We start from the raw sequence: 19,459 nt of genomic DNA, 5'->3' as shown, positions 1-19,459 counted from the left end.
ATCCACTCCATTTATTTATTTATTTATTTGTCTTTTTTTTTTTTTTTTTTTTTTTTTTTTTTTTTTTGCCTTTTCTAGGGCCGCTCCCGCAGCATATGGAGGTTCCCAGGCTAGGGGTCTAATTGAAGCTGTAGCCACCGGCCTACACCACAGCCATAGTAACATAGGCTCTGAACCACGTCTGTGACCCACACCACAGCTCACAGCAATGCCGGGTCCTTAACCCACTGAGTGAGGCCAGGGATCGAACCTACAACCTCGTGGTTCCTAGTCGGATTCGTTAACTGCTGAGTCACGACGGGAACTTCCATCCACTCCACTTAAATGCATCTCTACAAAGAAAAAACTCTCCTGTGTGTGTCCTTCACTCTCAGTGCTTCCCTTACACTCAGAACATTCCATCAGCCTTATGACACCAGCTGGGTGTCCTATAATTAAACTCACTTCTGACAGTTTACCTGGAGACTGTGTCAGATCCTGCAGGTTAAGAGCTCAGCCCCCCAAGTCTGTCCAGCTTCCTGTCAGATGCCAAGTCCAGTTTGTTAGCTGTGTTTCTGACCAATTAGCTCTATGTTGGAGGTTCCCATGACCCACTCCTTGAGTTTGGTTTATTTTTCTGGAGCAGCTCAAAGAATCAAGAAAATATTTTACTTACTGAATGACCAGTTTATGACAAAAAGATGTAAGTCAGGAACAGCCAGAAAGAAGAGATGCATAGTGCAAGGTATGGGGAGCCCCCCTGATCTTTCTAGGTGCACCCAGAAGATTTCCAAACTGTGGCCTTTTGGGTTTTTGTTTTCTTTTTAGGGCTGCACCTGTGGCATATGGAGGTTCCCAGGCTAGGGGTCAAATCAGAGCTACAGATGCCGGCCTACACCACAGCCACAGTGACACAGGATCTGAGCCTCATGTGAGACCTACGATGCCACAGTTCGCGGCAGCGCTAGATTCTTAAACCATTGAGTAATGCCAGGGATCGAACCCACATCCTCACGGACACTATGTCAGGTTCTTAATCCGCTGAATCACAAAAAAGAACCCCAAAAATAATTTTTAAAAAGACACTCATTTCTCCTTTATCACTTTGAAACTACTTCAGGAACATAGCCCAAAAGATTATAACCTTTGTTCCTGCTGCTCCACAAAGAGAATTCCCTGTTTTTCTTATTATAAAGTACAGTGTCACAAGCTCTAGTTAGAAAAGGCTGCATTGGAGTTCCTGCTGTGGCACAGTGGGTTAAGGATCTGGCGATATCTCTGTGGCTGCTTGGATCGCTGCTGGGGCACAGGTTCCATCCTTGCCCTGGTGCAGTGGGTTAAGAATCCATACATTTAGAATGGATAAAGCAATGAAGTCCTAGAATATGATGGAAGATAGTATGAGAAAAAGAATGTGTATGTGTATATATATATATCTTTGTGTGTATATGTATGTATGTATGTGTGTGTGTATGGGAGTTCCCATCATGGCTCAATGGTTAATGAATCTGACTGTGAACCATGAGGTTGTGGGTTTGATCCCTGGCCTTGCTCAGTGGGTTAAGGATCCGGTGTTACCATGAGCTATGGTGTGGGTCGCAGACAAGCTCGGATCCCGCGTTGCTGTGGCTCTGGCCTACGCTGGCAGCTGTAGCTCCAATTGGACCCCTAGTCTGGGAACCTCCATATGCCGCGGGTGTGGCCCTAAAAAAAAAAAAAAAGACCAAAAAATGTATGACTGGGTACTTTGCTGTATGACAGAAATTGGCACAACATAGTAAATCAACTATAATAAAAAAGAAAGTGAAGTTCCCATTGTGGCTCAATGGTAACAAACCTGACTAGTAGCCCTGAGGATGCGGGTTCAATCCCTGGCCCCACTCAGTGGGTCAAAGATCCGGCGCTGCCGTGAGCTGTGGTGTAGGTTGCAGATGCGGCTCGGATCCCCTGTGGCTGTGGCTGTGGTGTAGGATGGCAGCTACAGCTCTGATTAGACCCCTAGCCTGGGAACCTCCATATTCTGTGGGTACAGTCGAAAAAAAGAAGAAAGGCTACATCACTGCCTGTTGGAGATGAAGTGTTCTACACCTGCATCCAGGGCTGGGATGAGCTTCTCTGTGTGCAAAATGAGACGGGGACCAGCATGAACCCCCTCACCTCTCTGTGCCTAGATTCTTTCATCATTCACATGTGTGCATGGCCTCTCGGAGGGGCTAATAGGACTTCTGTGTTGTGAACGCTCCTCTAGCATCCCAGAAATGGGATACCTAGGACTCCGGGTATCGTTACTACAGACTTGCAGTTGACCATGAGCAGATCTTTCATACGTGTTGACAGCTTCAAGGCAGAACTCAGTGGGGGTGAATGGGGGTGATTCTATTTCATCTATTCTATTAGACATTTTGGTCCACATTAATTAGGTTGCAGAGAATAGTGTTCATGCATGAAGAGGATCCATCCCAGGCCACAGAGATTCCAGCCTCAGGGGCCTCTGCCTTTGAACCTGTCAGTGGGCTTTCCCTGCCAGCAGCTCCTAACTCCCGCCTGTGATTTAACTCCAGCTCTGTGACCACCCTGGCCCTGGTCCATCCTTTACTCTTCTGTTCTGGGCCCAGCTCCAAGAAGCAGTAATTTTTCCAAGTCATATTTCTGAGGGGAGTCTGGCTTTGCACATCCTGAAAGAGGTGGGTGTTGGAGGTCAGAGGTGTTGCTGTTCCATTCCATAGCCTTGGATGAGAAGATGGGTTCACGTGGCACAGTGCAGTGCTGCCCCCCAGTGGTTGATATGGGACATTCCCCTCAAAGAGTGAAGGTGTGGTAAGTGGTAGGCAATGAGGTCAATATTTATAATTTATCCGAGTTCCCACTGTGGCGCAGTGGGTTAAGAATCCAACTGCAGTGGCTTGGGTCGCTGTGTGAGGCACGAGTTTGAGTGCAGTGGGTTAAAGGATGCGGCATTGCCACAGCTGCAGCATAGGTTGCAGCTGCTGCCCAGATTCAGTCCCTGGCCCAGGATCTTCCATGTGCTGTGGGTGTGGCCATAAAAAAATAAGATTCTCAGCAAGGGCTTTAAAAAATATTTGTAATAATCTTTGCTGGTTGATGGGATCTTCTTTTAGACCTAGGTCCATATTCTTTGCCATCACTTTTCAAAGCCCAGGGAAGTCACTTTGGGTTAGGATGGTATATTAGCTTCCTAGGGCTGCATAAGTGAATTAACCACAGACGGGATGGCTTACAACAACAGAAATTTATTTTCTCATAGTTCTGGAGGCTAGAAGGCCAAAATCCGGATGTGGGCAGGGCTGTTCCCCTCTCAAGTCTCTGAGGGGATCCCCCTTTGCATCTTCCGGTTTCCAGCAGCTCGTGACTTTCCTTGACTTGTGGCAGCAGCACTGCTGTCTTCACATGGCTTCCTTTCCTGCGTCCCTCTCTCTGTGTGTCTTTTGCCCTCTTAGAAGAACTCTCTCTCTGCATTTAGGGTCTACCTAATTTGGTATGACTTCATCTCAATCCTTATCCCGATTACATCTGCAAAGACCCTTATTTCCAAGTAAGAACCACATGCTGAGGATGTGAACTTGGGGGCAGAGAAAGGACAGTGGTCAATCCACTGCTGATGATGCCTGACCAGTGAATAATTAAATCATTTTTTTCACTTCTAGAACCAAAATATTCATTCGCTTCCCCAGAACACTGTTTGCTACTGAAGATGCCTTTGAATTTAGTAAACATCAATTAGGTATGATTTTTTTTTTCTGCCTTGATTTCAAGCTTGGAAAACATCTTAAACATGGGTGTTGATTATAATGTTAGAAAGACTTGCTTTGGAAACCCAGAGCAGAGTATGGGATTATAAGATGCAGGTCAATGTATGCCTTAATGAGTATTTGGAGGGCTGTCACAGATGTGTCTGGAACCTTAAACTATAGTTCTACCTCATTCCTAGCTTGGATCCAACTCTGATCTGCCACACCAGGGCCCAAATCCATGGAGTCCATGCCCCTAAATGAAGATTTTTTTAAAAAAACTTCATTTGTCTAAATATCTGTTGTTGGAAGGTGTACAAAGCCTTTAGCCAGGGTGTTTGTTGTACGTGGTAAATGAGGAAAGTTAGTTGGGAGGAAAATACAAAAAATCAGAAATCGAAACTATAGGTTGAAAGAAGTTCCTGCTGTGGCGCAGTGAGTTAAGACTCCAACTGCAGTGGCTCAGGTTGCAGAGGTGGGGTCAGGTGCAATCCCCAGCCTGGAGCAGTGGGTTGAAGGATCCAGCACTGCTACAGCTGCGGTGTAGATTGCAGCTATGGCTCGTATTCAATCCCTGGCCTGCAAACTTCCATATGCCATAGATGTGGCCATAAAAACAAAACTACAGGTGGCTAGAGGCTTCTCCCTTGAGGTCTAAACTGGCCTGTTGAGCCAGCTCTGCTTGAGTGCCCGCTGTGTGCCAGGTATGTGCTGAGTCCTTGCATGCACCATCTCATTGAACAAACCTATGGTCAGGTGGTATTATCATCTCTGCTTCACATGTGGGAAAGCAAGGCCCAGAGACGTTGGTAACTGGCTAAAGGACACACAGCTAATAGGCAGCAGAGCTGAGGTCTGTGGCTGGCTGGCTGGATTCGGGGCCTGGGGTCGTAACCACCATGCTTGGAGGTCTGTTTTGCAGCAGTGGGCACAGATCTCCTGGACCGGGTTCGTGGGCAGGTGGTGAATGCGGAGAGTGGGTCAGCAGTTCTGACCAGTTCGCAGGGGATGTGATGCTGCTGGTGTGCAGGGCCCCAGTTCCTGGGCAGAGGGGGCGTATAGAGAATGGAGAGCTCCAGGGTGAGCCTGTGTGGGTCCTGCAGCCCTGTTCACACCCCTGCTTCGTAGCCACGTGGCTGCCTCATGCCCAGGCAAGTGTCTTCATTGCCTCGGTCTGTAAAATGATGCAGTGCCCACCTGACTTGCAGTTTGAGGATGCAGGATAATGCCTAGTAGGGACCCAGGGGCTGACACGCCCTCTAGACAGTGGCTGGTTCCTCACCTGGAGGAAGGTCCGAGGAGGGAAGGGGGTGCCAATCACGGACCAGTTCTGGGGGCCAGGCTGAATAGAACCCCTGCTCTCATTCCTTCCTTGTCACATCCCATGGCTTCCTCTGCCACTTCAACCCTGAACACCCCCAGGGCCTTCTGACCTCCCCTCTGACAGTCACAACTACAAAGCTGCACAACTGAAAGCCATTTGACCAAATCTTTTGTTTTAAGTTGCACGAATCCAAGGCACGTACAAAGGCTGCCTAGAAAGGAGAGCGTACCTGAGAAAAAGACAAGCAGGTAAGAACTGAGCAGGAAGCCCCAGTGTGCCCTGGACCACAGCTCCCAGCTTCTCTCTCATCCATGTGGCACCTGGAGGCACAGGCAGCTGTGAGCATCCTCCCCGCCGGCTCAGCCTTGAAACCTGGTGTCAGGCAGCCTTGGGGTCCAGTCCTAGGGCCTCATTTTTACTCTGTTCACCAGCGATCATAACACTGCAGCCTGTATTTGTACCACAGACATGTTTTATTTGATCCACAACATATGCATGTCTAAAGAATAATTTCTTGGCGTTCCCACTGTGGATCAATGGTAAGGAACCCAACTAGTATCCATGAGGATGCGAGTCTGATCCCTGACCTCACTCAGGGCATCAAGGATCCAGTGTTGTCACAAGCTATGGTGTAGGTCACTGATGTGACTCAAATCTGGTGTTGCTGTGGCTGTGGCATAGGCTGGCAGCTGCATCTCTGATTCACCCTAGCTTGGGAACCTCCATATGCTGCAGGTATGGCCCTAAAAAATAATGATTTCTTTTAAAAGGTTACCAACATCACAAGTGCCCTTGGAGCCCCTGCCCTACTCCCTCCCTGATCATTTCTAAGCACCCCCCCCCCAAATACCACTCTTCTCAACTTCGCATTTATCGTTCCGTTTTTCTTTATAATTTCAGCATCCATGGATGCATCAGTAAACAATATATTTATAGGCTGGCATGTTTTGAACTTCATAAAATTACAGTTTGTATTTTTCCTGTGCAACTTTTCTGTTGCAATAAAACTTTATAAACACACGCAGCCGGCCCTCAGGCAGCAGTTTGCTGACCCCTGTGTGCTCTATGCGAAAACCACAGTTTAGCCCTTCCGTTGATGGACATTTGGGTTGTTTCCAGTGTTTGTAACAACCAACATGTGTGTGACCATGAGAAATAAAAGAGAAGCATTTTGAGTGTTAAAGTTAACTGAAAAAAAATCTGAAAAGCATCTAAAACTTGGGAAACAAGCCAGAAATCTGGTGTTTGTGTGCCCCAATTTACGTATCCCCATTTTTTAGTGCAGACACTAAAACACAGGGTGAGACAAAGCAAAGGCGGCAGCAAGACTCATCTGTACCATCCGGTGCCACCCTTGTCCCTCAAAAAGGCCTCGGGAAACCGGCCCCCTCACGTGTATTTTGGGGCTTCCCAGCAACCTCTGCTCTTCTGTCACCCTGGTTCAGTTGTCCGTCTGGCACCTCTAGGGAGAAACTGATGACTCTGACCCCACTTCCCATCTTGAGGGCTAGGCTGGCCATCCGGGTGTGGGTGGCGTGGATGAGTAATTCTGTCAAAGGCTTTGGTAGTTAAATATGATTGTGCTCACCTTCTAATGCCAGCAGTGAATTCTTTCAGCCATTACACTCGAAGCCCACTGGCGCGGAGCCCTGGCTCGGAAGGAGGCCGAAAAGAGAAAGTGGGCTGTGCAGATTATAAGAAAGTAAGTTCTCCATCGGGCCTGGTGGAGAGGAGAGGGCTCTGGATGCTGCGGTGCTGCAGAAGGTGGTCATGGCTTTGGCTGCGGTTTTAGCAGTCCAAGTCATTCTCCCTGCAGGGGAATTCCTTAGGAATTCCCTCCCATCTCCTCCCTCTGCCCATTTGACGGTGGTCACAGTTCAGTGCGTTTATCCTTTCTCTTAGCCTCGTTCAAAAGTCACAGAGTCAAGGGAGTTCCTGTTGTGGCTCAGTGGATTATGAACCTGACGAGTGTCCCTGAGGATGTGGGTTTGATCCCTGGCTTGCTCAGTGGGTTAAGGATCTGGCGTTGCCACAAACTGTGGTGTAGGTTCAGATGTAGCTCAGATCCCATGTTTGTGTGCCTATGATGGAGTCTGGCAGCTGCAGCTCTGATTGGACCCCTAGCCTGGGAACCTCCATATGCCAAAGGTGCAGCCCTAAAAAGAAAGCAAAAAAAAAAAAAAAAAAAAGTCACAAAGGCAAATGCCTAGCAATGCCAGGCAAGTACAGTGAGTCTCCTGAACTAAGGCATTAAGGTAGGGTGGGGACTGCGGCAAACCAGAAAACTCAGTTCACCTCAGAAGTGCAATCACTGCCCCACTTTAGCTGACTGCTGTCATGGAGAAAGCCCAGGCCTGTGTTGTTGGGTATTTTTATTTTTTTCAAAGAAAGCTGGAAATCTGGCTTTCTTGTAATACCTCCCCCTTTTTTGGTTGTTGTTGGCAACAAATTCAAGTTGCTCAAAATAAAACAAAAAATGATATGTGTGAAATCGAACATACCTTTGGGGCAGATTTGGCCTGTGGCCCTACGTGGCGATCAAGTTTTCACCTCCACTGAATCCAACAAGTGGGGGAAAGAACGCAACTCTTGGTGAAGAAATGGGCCAGAAAACCAATAAAACTTGGTCTTTTTTAGGTTCATAAAGGGATTTATCAATCGCAACAAGCCCCTCTGCCCTGACAATGAGGAGTTCATCGTGTTTGTGCGGAAGAACTACATCTTGAATCTTCGGGACCATGTCCCAAAGAACCTTTTGGATAAGTGCTGGCTGAAGCCTCCTGGCATCCTGGCAAATGTAAGGACTACATTGGAACTTGTGTGCAGGTGACTAGGGCACCAATGGAGCTTAGCCTGTGTGTTTGCTTGTGCTGCCTCAGCAAACAAAAGTACTTCCCTGCAAGGGGATGCCCAAGGAATTTAACTACTCAGAATTTGTAATATCCTCTCCAGAATTATAACGCCAGTGGAGGTTTGTTCACATGGAGTGATTTTGAATGGTTTCCATAAATGGTTTCTGCCCTTGTTGTAACCTTTCAGATGGGTTTAGAGACTGCCATCTCTAACCGTATTTCCCAGAAGACAGTCCGAGGACCCTCCATCTGGAGCATAGAGTAGGGGTTACTATGAGATTTCTGGGTCCCAACCCATCAGCGACTCTAGGAAACTGCTAGCTCGCTCCTCAGTGACTCATACGCATTCGCGTTCAAGAACCACTAGTTTTTAGGAGTTCCCTTGGCTCAGCAGCTAAAGAACCCAACTAGGATCCATGAGGATGCGGGTTTGATCCCTGGCCTCACTCAGTGGGTTAAGGATCTGGCATTGCCATGAGCTGTGGTGTAGGTCGCAGAGGCAGCTGGGATCTGGCATTGCTGTGGCTGTGGTGTAGGCTGGTGGCTGACACTCCAATTGAATCTCTAGCCTGGGAGTTTCCATATGCCACTGGTGCGGCCCTAAAAAGACCAAAAAAAAAAAAGCAGAAGCAAAAAGTGAACCCCAGACTAGAAGACTAGCTACTTTCTTTGACTAGAAAATATTCACACTGTACTTTACATCAAACTGAATTCAGCTGTGCTTTCAGAGCTCCTGTTTTGGAGTCTGAAGCCCAAGTGGTGTGGGCTAGGGGAGGGAGGCGGGTGGAGAAGAAGTGTGTTCTCCACACAGGCATCAGAGCTGCTCAGGAAAATGTGCACCAGGAACCTAGTCCGGAGGTACTGCCGCGGGATCACAGCCGAGAGGAAAGCCATGGTAGGGATGCCGTGTGCGGGGGGGTGGCAGGATGGTGGAGGGGCTGGTGCCAGCCCTCAGCAGTCCTTGCCCACCACCTCCCCTGTAAGCCAAGGGTCACACGAAGCCCATGCCTCATGCTTGCACTGAGGATTAAACTCATGTGGACCACTTAATACAGATCCCTGGTTAACTGGCAGCTGTTAAGTAGCATCCTTCGTATTGTCACCATGGGAACACCATCCATGTGGCCCGTGTGCCACAACAGGGCCCCTTCCCTGCTGGAGGCTGGTTTTGTGCATGTGGTCTGCTGGTCAGCAGACTTTTTCTATAAAGAGCAATTACTATTGCAATTACTCTACCTTGGTAGCACTTGAGCAGTCAGAGCGAACCTCTAAGTCAGTATCACGGCCACAAACCAGAAAGACTTGACTTACAAAAAACAAGCAGCAGCATGCTAGATATGGCCCTTGGGCTGTGGTTTGTAATCTCTGACCCGGAAGAAATTACTCTCTGAAATTCTGAGAATTCCACTGAAAGTGCACAAGTTGGACAAGCTGAAGTGCCAATTCCAGTCTCTACCGGTATAATCTTAGAGCATTTATGGCCAAAGCCAGGTATGTGTTCTGATTCTGTGCAGAAGTATGCAAGTGCATACTTATACTACAGCTTATCCAGGAAAGAAAGCACTAATGTGGACTTAAAACTTCTCTTTAGTTCCCAAAGAACCTCATGGCTACCTTTTTGTACTTCCAATTATATATTCCCAGATGCAGCAAAAGGTGGTTACAAGTGAAATATTCAGGGATAAGAAAGATGGCTATGCAGAAAGCTTAAATCAACCCTTTGCCAACAGCCGAATAGGTAAGTCCATTTTTCCATCTATGTACTCACTTTCCCTCTTTAAAAAAAAAAAAAAAAGTCAGGGAGTAACCATTGTGGTGCAGCGGAAACAAATCCAACTAGTATCCATGAGGATGTGGGTTTGGTCCCCGGCCTCACTTAGGGGGTCAGGGATATGGTGTTGCCGTGAGCTGTGGGGTAGTTCACAGATTCGGCTTGAATCTGGCGTTGCTGTGGCTGTGGGGTAAGCCAGCAGTTGTAGCTCTGATTTGACCTCTAGCCTGGGAACCTCCATATGCCACGAGTGCAGCCCTTAAAAAAAAAAGTCAAAGGAAGACGCTTACCCTACAGCGTTTCCTGACAGTGCTTTTCCAGACTGAGGTCTGGGTCATAGAAGAACATAAAACCAGCAAATTGCCCAAGGCTTCTGCTCAGGGGTGGTATTTAGTGACGATTTGCTGTGTTCTGGTTGCTACCTTAGATGAAGGAGACATTAGTCCCAAAGTGCTTCAACTCATCAGCAGTGAGAAGATCCAGGTAAGGGACTGTGTGTCCTTGCCTGAGACAGGATTTCCCTGTGGAAACAAACAGGGTCTGTTCCCTACATGATGGGCATCTAGAAGCAATACTTAAAGGCAGGAGTGCCTGTGGGCGGGCCGGGTTCTCACCTGGGACGCTCCAGGTATGAAGATTAAAGGGACCAGGTGACCATTAGGTACTTGTTGTTGTTCTTATGGTCCTATCTATCACCCCTGGACCTGGGTTTGGTTTTCTATGGAAGTGAGTGAACTGCAGCTGCACAATCTGTAAACATCCCCTATTAGAGGTGGTATGGCAGGGCCTGGTGCTGATGTGGGTTTCAGAACGTAGCTGTGAGATCCTGGGTGGGTGACTTACACTCTTGGTGCCTCTGTCCCTCTGAGTTGCAGTGCGGGGGCGGGGGTGGCGGGGGGGGGTGCGGGGAGAGTCGATGGTATGAAGTGCACAGGCTCCAGCCTGGCATGCAGCAGGCATGGCTGCTGGTGACCATGGCTCTGGTGGCTGCACTGTCCCTGGGGTACAGAAACCCATGACTGAGCTGGATCACTCTCTGGCCATCAGGGCTTTAACACCAGCCAAGGCTTTACATTTCTGTTGGCCTCTCAGCAGCAGCCCTGTGAGGTAAGTGACCATAGGCTTGACTTCCTCAGAAGGGCAGCTCCATAGGCAGGGCCAGGGATGGCAGCCTGTCACACAGGGAGCCAGGGTGAGGAGAAATCTCATTCATGCAAACTGTTTGAGCTCCTCTCCTTTGAGTGCCAGAAGCAACATCCCCAGTCCTGGTAGGGAGGAACTCGGTACCCTGCCCCCCTCCCCGACGAAGCAAGAAGCAAGTGTCCCCTCGCAGTGACGGTCACCTCCTTGCAGTATGGTGTCCCAGTCATTAAATATGACAGGAAAGGCTTCAAGACGCGGCAGCGGCAACTCATTCTCACTCAGAAGGCAGCTTACGTGGTGGAGCTTGCCAAGATCAAGCAGAAAATAGAGTACTCCATGCTCCAAGGTAAGAAGCAGGCACCCTTGACAATTCTCTGGGTTGACTTAGCTCCGGGGCCTGGCCTGCACCTCTCATTCTGGCGTGAAGGCCCAGCATCCAAGTCGACAATGGTCACCATCACCCGTGTGCTCACTGGAGGGAAGAGCCTGGGGTGGGGCCCCCCATGCGTGCCTCTTGTCTCTGTATTCATGTCAAGTGGTCCAGTTCCTGGCCTCTGACTCTGGATCTGTCCTAAGGTGTCTCTACCAGCAGCCTCAGCGACGGAATCTTGGTCCTTCATGTGTCGCGGGAAGACAATAAGCACAAGGTAACCAGTGGCCACTGGGCTGTGGCCGGAGGGAGAGGCTGCCCACAGCGTAGCTGCCCCAGAAACCTGAGTGGCGAAGAACACTCTTCTTTGAAGCTGCTGCCCCTGAAACGGCCGTGTCCTCCCCTCTCCGCTGCAGGGGGACGCCGTCTTGTGGTGCGAACACGTATTTGAGGCAGTGACGAAGCTTGTCATGCTGGTTCAGAAGGAAAACATTGTCACCGTGGTCCAGGGGAGGTAGGTGGTTTCATCCGCAGCTCAGGAAGTCACTCAGTAGTGAATGTTTATTAACAGATCGAGGAAGATGTAAATGCTAATTGTTTCTTTCACCCATGCCTGCCCCTCCCCACAAAAGAAGCACTGCCTGCCAGCCGGGGTGGGTTACCCTTGCCCCCTCTGATCAAGAACTTTCTTCCCTCCTCACCCCCTGTGATTTGGGCTCCCAAGAAATACAGTTAGTGATCATTCCACCTACAGGAAGGGCTGGTGACCTTATCATCCAGTTTTCAAAGGAAGTGCTTATGATCCTAAGGGCGCTGTTAGAGTGAAAGGTGGACCCCTGGACCAGAGCAGGTGACAGCCACACCTCTGTTGTTGATGCCTCTGGAAGAACTGAATGTACTCAAGGGATTAGGGAATAACTACAGGATCATGTGGCCATCTTCCCAGTTGCAGAAATGGTTTTCTTCCAATTACTCAAATATATAGTAAGACTCTGGGAGTGCTCGTTGTGGTGCATCAGAAACTAATCCGATCAGTATCCATGAGGACGTGGGTTCGATCCCTAGCCTCGCCCAGTGGGTTAAGGATCCGGCGTTGCCGTGAGCTGTGGTGTAGGTCGTAGATGTGGCTTGGATCCTGCGTTGCTGTGGCTGTGGCGTAGGCCGGCAGCAATTCGACCCCTAGCCTGGGAACCTGAATATGCCTCGGGTGTGGCCCTAAAAAGCAAAAAATTAAAATTAAAAAAAGACTATAATATAACAGGAATTCTACATCTTTCTTTGTCTTTTAGGGCCACACCCATGGCATATGGAGTTTCCAGGCTAGGGGTCAAATTGGAGCTGTAACCGCCAGCCTACACCACAGCAATGCAGGATCCAAGCCACATCTATGACCTACACCACAGCTCATGGCAATGCCAGATCCTTCACCCACTGGCGAGGCCAGGGATTGAACCTGAGTCCTCATGGATGCTAGTCAAGTTCGTTAACCACTGAGCCACAACCAGAACTCTAGGAATTCCATCTTGAACCTAGTAAGCATCACCAGTGAAATGTCTTTTGCAGACGAAAAGCTGAGGGAGGAAAATAAAAGACCCTATCAGTAATTCATCCTGTTATGTATTTTAAGTTTACAGTTTTATATTAGCCCCGGAAAAGAAGGCACAATAGTTTTTGACACTGGACCAGGAGAACAAATCTATAAAGATAAAAACGGACACCTAACAGTGGTGAGTGGATGTTTGGGGGAGAGAGGTGTGAGCAGTTTTAAACTAACTATCGTTTTTTTTAATTTTTATTTTTTTGTCTTATTAGGGCCGCACCCATGGCATATGAAGGTTCCCAGGCTAGGGGTCTAATCGGAGCTGTAGCTGCCAGCCTATGCCACAGCCATAGCAATGCAGGATCTGAGCCAAGTCTGCCACCTACACCACAGCTCAGGGCAATGCCGGATCCTTCACCCACTGAGCGAGGCCAGAGACTGAACCTGCGACCTCATGGATACTAGTCGGGTTCGTTAGGCACTGAGCCACAACGGGAACTCCGAAGCTGTAAATTAAAATTCCACCAGCTTCAGCCCTCTGTAGACTGACTGGAATCACCACCTAGCTTCTCTCCATCTCTTTCCGATTCTACATTGAAAAATAGGAATTGGTACTAGAAGTATAGAGTCAAACACTGTATAACGAGGGAAACAATTTACCCACCACATTTAGTTGTCAGTGAACCAGAAGCTGATATTAAGTTCTTCTCAGTTTGAAATGTCAAAGCCCAACCCTTCCTCAGATTGCGAAGGCCTGATTCCCCACGGCTCTCAGGCGATTCTCCATGCCAAACTTCAAAAGATACCAGTGTTGGGAGTTCCCGCTATGATACAACACGTTAAGGATCTGGCAGTGCTGCAGCTATGGTGTAGGTTGCAGGTGTGGCTCAACTATGTGATCCCTGGCCTGGGAATTTCCATATCCTTTGGGTAGGGCAAAAAAATAATAAAAATAACAATGCTGGAATTCCCTGGTGGCCTAGCAAGGATCCAGCATTGTCACTGCTGAGGCGCAGGTCCGATCCCTGGCCCAGGAACTTGCACATGCTATGGGCGCAGCCAAAAAAAATAAATAAATAAAACCAAAGAAAACAGTGTTGGCGTCTCCCCCCAGCAAGATACCATGATGTAATCAGCTGGGGGTGAGGCCTGAGCTAGGGAGCAGAGGTTTGAGAACCACGCCTATCCTAAGAAGCCAAGCCTGTGGGCTCAATGCTTTGTTCTTCCTTGCAACTCTGATCCAGTTTTGCTGGGAAAACTGAAGGGGCTGAATCTTAGCATGTATTTCTGTACATACACCAAGTATTCACAATTTGCTATGAACTAATTAAAAAATGGTCTAACAACAGAGTGTCTCATACACATTTAACTATGAAACTGTTTGTGGCTAAATAGTACATGTAATTGCCTCTCAACACAGTTAACTCCTTCAGGGACAAGTTAAAATATTTAAGCATGGTATTTAAAGTATAAGGGGATTTTTCAGTTTACATGCTGCCTTAAGACTTACACCCCATATTCCTCTCTGACTGGCTCAGGCCTCAGAGCCCATTTCTAAATGTGACTTGTCTCATGGGAGGTGGGGCAGCAGATGGTGTGGGTGGCAGGGCTGGCTGCTCGAAGCTTGTCCACATCCACCTTGATGGCTCAAGTGGTTGGGGTGATAACTGCTTCCTTCTAAGATAAGCGAGCTCTAAACCTCAGCATGTACCTCCCCCAGGTGTCTGTCCGCACAAAGTCCTGATGGAGGATGACATCTGACCTCTCTCATCGCCACTTTTGCTCTGACAGAGAAAAGCGCCCAAGAAGTGGGAATTTGGTCCAGTTAGCAACACCTTCAAGCAAAGGTTTCAGCAGCTCAGGCAAAGGATCGCCTCTGAAGAAACGGAGTGGCATCTTATGCCAAAGCCCAACCCCTCAGGAGTCCTGTGACATTAAAATGTCCTCTTCAGGGAGCCAACCTCAAGTCACCCAACAGGGTGGTTTTAAATGTCCCCAATGGGACGGACACTTGATAGGCACTTGAACAGATCATTAAAGGGTGAGCGATAGCTGCCCCTGAGGCACAATGAAGTGTTATCTCTGGTCTGGGAGCATAAAGCTGCAGAATCTGAATTTTGCTTTAAATAAATGGAACTCAAACATACCTAGTTCCTTCCCAGCTTCAGGTTCCACATGGTAAGCTGCAGTTCTCCATACCAAAGAGTCAATCAGAGGCGATGCCCGCTGTCTGCTCTTTCATCAGCCTGGCAGCATGTCCACCTAAGATGCCTCTATGTCTGAATTCAAACACAGCAGAAAAGTAACTCCTCTTATCTGCCCTGAGCAACTTTAAGGTGATAAAGGAGAAGGTGGGATCTCTGCCTTGCTCTCTTTGCTGTAAACTGCACTTTACTTCTGTGGCTGAACTATGCTAGATGTTTCTGAAAACAGCCAGAAAAAGATTTAAGCAGAAGCATTATACAACCTTTATTTTACACATGTCCATCAATGCTTGTACAACACAGTGACTACTTCTAGTGCTCAGAGTATTTCTTCCTGTAGCACAAAGAGACAGAAAGGTTAGTGACACACGCGTGTTACATACAGTGACTCCAGGGGGAGCCCTAAAAGGCACACATTCCAGAGGGAGAGCTGGGTAGCAGCACAGCCACCAGCCTGCTAAGCCACCACAGGAAGGTGATGGAGAGACTGTCCTTGGCAGAAGCCCCAGTCACCACCATCAGATGACTTTTTGTAAAACCTTGATTACAAGGGACCCAGAGGTGTTCTGCTTTTTCAATTGTAAGCTATTACAACGTAATAAAACTGTACTCTCAACCAAATCTCAGGCCAGGGTTTTACTTGGATGGTTCTTAAATACCGACTTTTGTTTGCCCTTAGTGCTCACATAAGAAATCAGTTCCTGGGAGTTCCCATCGTGGTTCAGCAAAAACAAATCTGACTAGTATCCATGAGGATGCGGGTTTGATCCCTGGCCTCACTCAATGGGTTAAGGATCCAGCATTGCCTTGAGTTGGGGTGTAGGTCACAGACGTGGCTTGGATCCTGCGTTGCTGTGGTATAGGCTGGCGGCTGCAGCTCCAATTCAACCCCTAGCCTGGGAACCTCCATAGGCCGCAAGTGCGGCCCTCAAAAGCAAAAAAAAAAAGATCAAGAAATCAGTTCCTTGTAGAATCTGTTTAACATCAGAGCTTGGAACCAGCCAATACTCTGTCAGCTCATGGTTACATGCAGCTAACCATGGAATGTATCGTGTACTTGTTCAGATCCCAGTAAGCAGAGACTCCAAACTACAAGTGCAGAGTTGGAGAAAATGCAAAAGTGGAGAGACGGTCAGAATCATTAGGTTGTAAGGTGTAGAAGCCCCAACAAATCAGGTGGTTTCACAAACTCACTCTTCACATAAACATCTTAAAAGACAGAACTTACAGGATGGCTTTTCCATTCCTACAAAAAACATCAGAACTGACATTCACTTTAGCTTTCTAAAAAAGTTCAACCCAAACAGCAAGGTTGATGTTTAAAACTTAAACAGTATAAAATATTTACAAAACATTATTGAAGCCCCCCCATCCTTAGCACTTAATAAAATCCACATGGCCTAATACGAAAGCATCCCACATAACAGTTTAAAAAACATCTACCCGGTCCGTGATTTTTAGGTTTCAGTCATGATTGTTTTAAAGTTTTATTGTAGGCTTTGCTGCCGGATACAAAACAAAGGCGTACAACTGTCACAAGTAGGGCAGGATGTACAAAATCTAAGCTGTAAAAACCATTTCAAAATATAAACTCGTTTTTTGTTTTTTTCTGGAATACACTGTGTCAAAGGCTGCCCATATTAACACCTTTGGTATAGAACGGTAACGTTTCCCTTGAAGAGCAGACAAAACCCATCCACGACCTCACACACGTTCACATCTCCCTCTAACTACTCTACCTAGTCTAGTCTCAACCACCCACATTCGTCACAGCTCCCTCTGTCCCGGGGCGCAGGGGAGACGGGAGGTAGGTAACTGAGAACATCTATCCCGCTTGAGCACCATGCAGACAGCAGGGCTCCGGCGCGGGCCACCCGAGCACACATCCTCATCCACAGTCACATACGTCCCTTAAACAAACACGAACACAGACACTGACTGGACCCCAAAGGATCTGCACAGGGTCTCCTCCGCTCGCTGACAGCCACTCCACACTGTGCACAAATCAGGGGCCAAGACAAGACGGGATCACCAGGTGATGGCTGTGCTGACAGCAGGAAGGCCGTCCTGAGGCTGCTGGTGTGAGTGCTGGTCCTGCCTGGATGTTTAATTTCTTCTAAGCAAAGGGCAGGGCATCCACTGGGGGAAGGAAGCCTTGCTTAACAAAGCGTAAGACGGAGGAGGAAGAACTGGAATTCACAGGGCAGCGGCTTGTGTGCTCTGCCCTGAGCAGGCCAGGCGGCCTTCCTGGAATGGAGTGGGTCAACGAGGAGGGCAGAGGAAGGGGCAGGGGCCAGCTCTGCCCTCAGCCAGACTGTGTGGGGCCCCAACAAGCACCAGACCACAGATCAGACAAAACAGGCATATGCCTGCCCCTGCAACACAGCTGGGCCCCCAGAGCTACGCCAGGAACTGCAGCTGAGAGGCAGGAAGCAGGTCCCATCTCCACAGCTTCGAGCGTTGGTTCTTTCCCAACAAGCTCTAGGGGTGACAGTGTGGCAGGGGGCAGGGCTTCTCGCAAAGCCTTGAGGGAGAGACTGTGCTGGCACGGGAACCGGCACCAGTGTGCTGGGCTGGAGGGTGGGGAAACATGAGCCTGCAGACACCCCTGGGAACCCCTGACTACAGGACCCCTCTTGGAGGTGATAACCTCAGAGGCAGGGCCACCCAAGAAGTTCATACAGGTAGTCGGCACCCACAAAAATAAATACTGCAAACAAGTTCTCACACACTCGTCACACCATTCACACATTTCCTCCGAGAACCAGGAAAGCCTGGTTCCAGCGCTTCTCGGATTCTCGGGAAAAGCAGAGACCTTGGACCCAGTGCGAGCCACAGCAGGGGTGCGTTCACCTGGGTAAAGACGATCAATTCACCTGGTCAAGAAATAGCAAACTCGTTATCTGGCTGGTTACGAAGTCTCTCCAGACTCCGGGGGCAGTGGGGGTGCCCAGGAGCCCGTAGCGGTCTGAGTGCATAGCAGGGAGGAGAGCGGCAGAGGTGTGGCCAAGTCCCCTGACCGCTCACTGGTGGAGGTGGGCCCGGTCATCCGGGCGCTTGATGTGGATGCGCCGCACGCGCTCGATACGCTCCCGCTCCCGTTCCTCGTCCTCGTCCAGGTGGTGGGAGCGCCCGGCCGCCCCACCTGTGGCCTCCAGGAGTGCATTGTCAGGTCCCCGGCCATCCTGGGCCTCGTACAGCAAAATGTTCAGGGTCTCCTCATAGATTCGGGCTTCAGGGAACTCCACCTGCGTCCCCACAAAGCACAAGGCAGGTAAGTTAGCATCACACCCTCGCCACCTCTGCTGCTGCCCACTTCTGAGCAGGGCCATCCAGTTACACGGGGCCCTTAAGATTCCATAAGGCCTTCGTTATTATTTTTAAAGCAGTTTTTATTTTCAATAGGCAACATTCACACACTGTGCTCAATTCACAGGAGACAAGAGAGAGATACAGTGAAAGAGGCCTCCCTGCCCCCCAGTTTCCCTTTCTTTGGATATTTACATCATTTCCAACACGTTGCTTCTAACAAACAGGGCTATATCCTTGCATATGAGTCATCCCACACCTTAAAGCGGCGTTCTGGACTTCCAGTCGTGGCTCAGCGGTTAACGAATCTAACATCCATGAGAACACAGGTTCCATTCCTGGCCTCCCTCAGTGGTTTAAGGATTCAGTGTTGCTGTGAGCTATGGTGTAGGCTGCAGATGCGACTTGGATCCCGCCTTGCTGTGTCTGTGGCTGTGGTGGAGGCCGGCAGCTGTAGTTCCGATTCGACCCCTAGCCTGGGAAGCTCCATATGCTGCGGCCCTAAAAAGCAATAATAAAAAGCGGTGTTCTTTCTGAACAGGGACCAGGTGGGACCCTCATGAAGTGGACACAATCTCTCCTGCTCAGTAAAGCACCATGTCTGCTTATTGTCCTCTGGGGTCTGGCGCCATGGACAAGAGGAAAGCTACATGGTGGGTCCTGGGCCCCTGACTCATGCAGTATAGCGAATCGGCAAGGACCACTGAAGCACTTGAAATGCTGCACCAAGGAAGGTACCAGTTACACAAAACCCCAGTGGGACATCCATACAGTTACTTAAGACGACAAGAGTATCAGCTCCCAGAAGTTTGGGTTCTGGGCCAGAAAGTGGGGAACCTGTCCCTGGAGGGGCAGCCACTGCAACACCAACTTCCTGGAGAAAGGAAGGAGCCTTAGGGACAGGATGCAGGGCGAAGGGAGCCAGGAGAGGGGCCCCAGCCTCTACAAACAGAGGCACAGGCTGCTCCAGAACCCATCCGAGAATCCATATGCAGCTGGGAATGGACCACAAAGTCTCAGTGCCTTTGCTCCCCCGTTAAGTTCAGAAAATGTATAGTCACTACCATCAAGTTTAGTCAATATAATGATTAGCCTTTAATACCAGAGGCAATTCATGTAAATAAAAAACTGAACCGTGACAAAACAGGGAGTCCAGTTACAGCTGGAATTCACAGCCCTAAAGAAAGTTCCCAGGAGAAAACAGGCACGTGTCTTGCT

At 48.9% G+C, this 19,459-nt stretch overlaps 2 protein-coding genes across 6 annotated transcripts in view; one reads left to right on the top strand and one right to left on the bottom strand.

Moving 5' to 3' along the window:
- MYO1H (myosin IH) overlaps positions 1-15,553 on the top strand; it is a 148,899-nt gene extending 133,346 nt beyond the window's left edge. For 3 of the 4 annotated variants that reach the window (XM_084995553.1, XM_084995554.1, XM_021073725.2), the window contains 12 exons: positions 3,645-3,721; positions 5,232-5,300; positions 6,670-6,754; positions 7,690-7,849; positions 8,716-8,799; positions 9,549-9,642; positions 10,103-10,158; positions 11,029-11,164; positions 11,395-11,465; positions 11,605-11,702; positions 12,816-12,915; positions 14,449-15,553. In XM_084995553.1, the coding sequence (XP_084851679.1) occupies positions 3,645-3,721; positions 5,232-5,300; positions 6,670-6,754; positions 7,690-7,849; positions 8,716-8,799; positions 9,549-9,642; positions 10,103-10,158; positions 11,029-11,164; positions 11,395-11,465; positions 11,605-11,702; positions 12,816-12,915; positions 14,449-14,472 (1,054 nt within the window). In that variant the 3' untranslated portion in view covers positions 14,473-15,553. The remainder of the gene's footprint in view (positions 1-3,644; positions 3,722-5,231; positions 5,301-6,669; positions 6,755-7,689; positions 7,850-8,715; positions 8,800-9,548; positions 9,643-10,102; positions 10,159-11,028; positions 11,165-11,394; positions 11,466-11,604; positions 11,703-12,815; positions 12,916-14,448) is intronic. The other variant, XM_084995555.1, reaches the window with a different exon arrangement.
- Positions 15,173-19,459, bottom strand: part of KCTD10 (potassium channel tetramerization domain containing 10) — a 27,425-nt gene continuing 23,138 nt past the window's right edge. For both annotated transcript variants that reach the window (XM_005670738.4, XM_013982975.3), the window contains exon 7: positions 15,173-18,180. In XM_005670738.4, the coding sequence (XP_005670795.3) occupies positions 17,956-18,180 (225 nt within the window). In that variant the 3' untranslated portion in view covers positions 15,173-17,955. The remainder of the gene's footprint in view (positions 18,181-19,459) is intronic.

This window comes from Sus scrofa, chromosome 14, assembly GCF_054392235.1.
Source record: "Sus scrofa isolate SSC_HxYL_T2T_F1_AM1 chromosome 14, Sscrofa_HxYL_maternal_Yorkshire_Landrace_v2.0, whole genome shotgun sequence".
NCBI classification, from domain to species: domain Eukaryota; kingdom Metazoa; phylum Chordata; class Mammalia; order Artiodactyla; family Suidae; genus Sus; species Sus scrofa.
The sequence above is the reverse complement of the archived record's forward strand: the minus strand, read 5'-3'. Positions and strand labels throughout refer to the sequence as shown.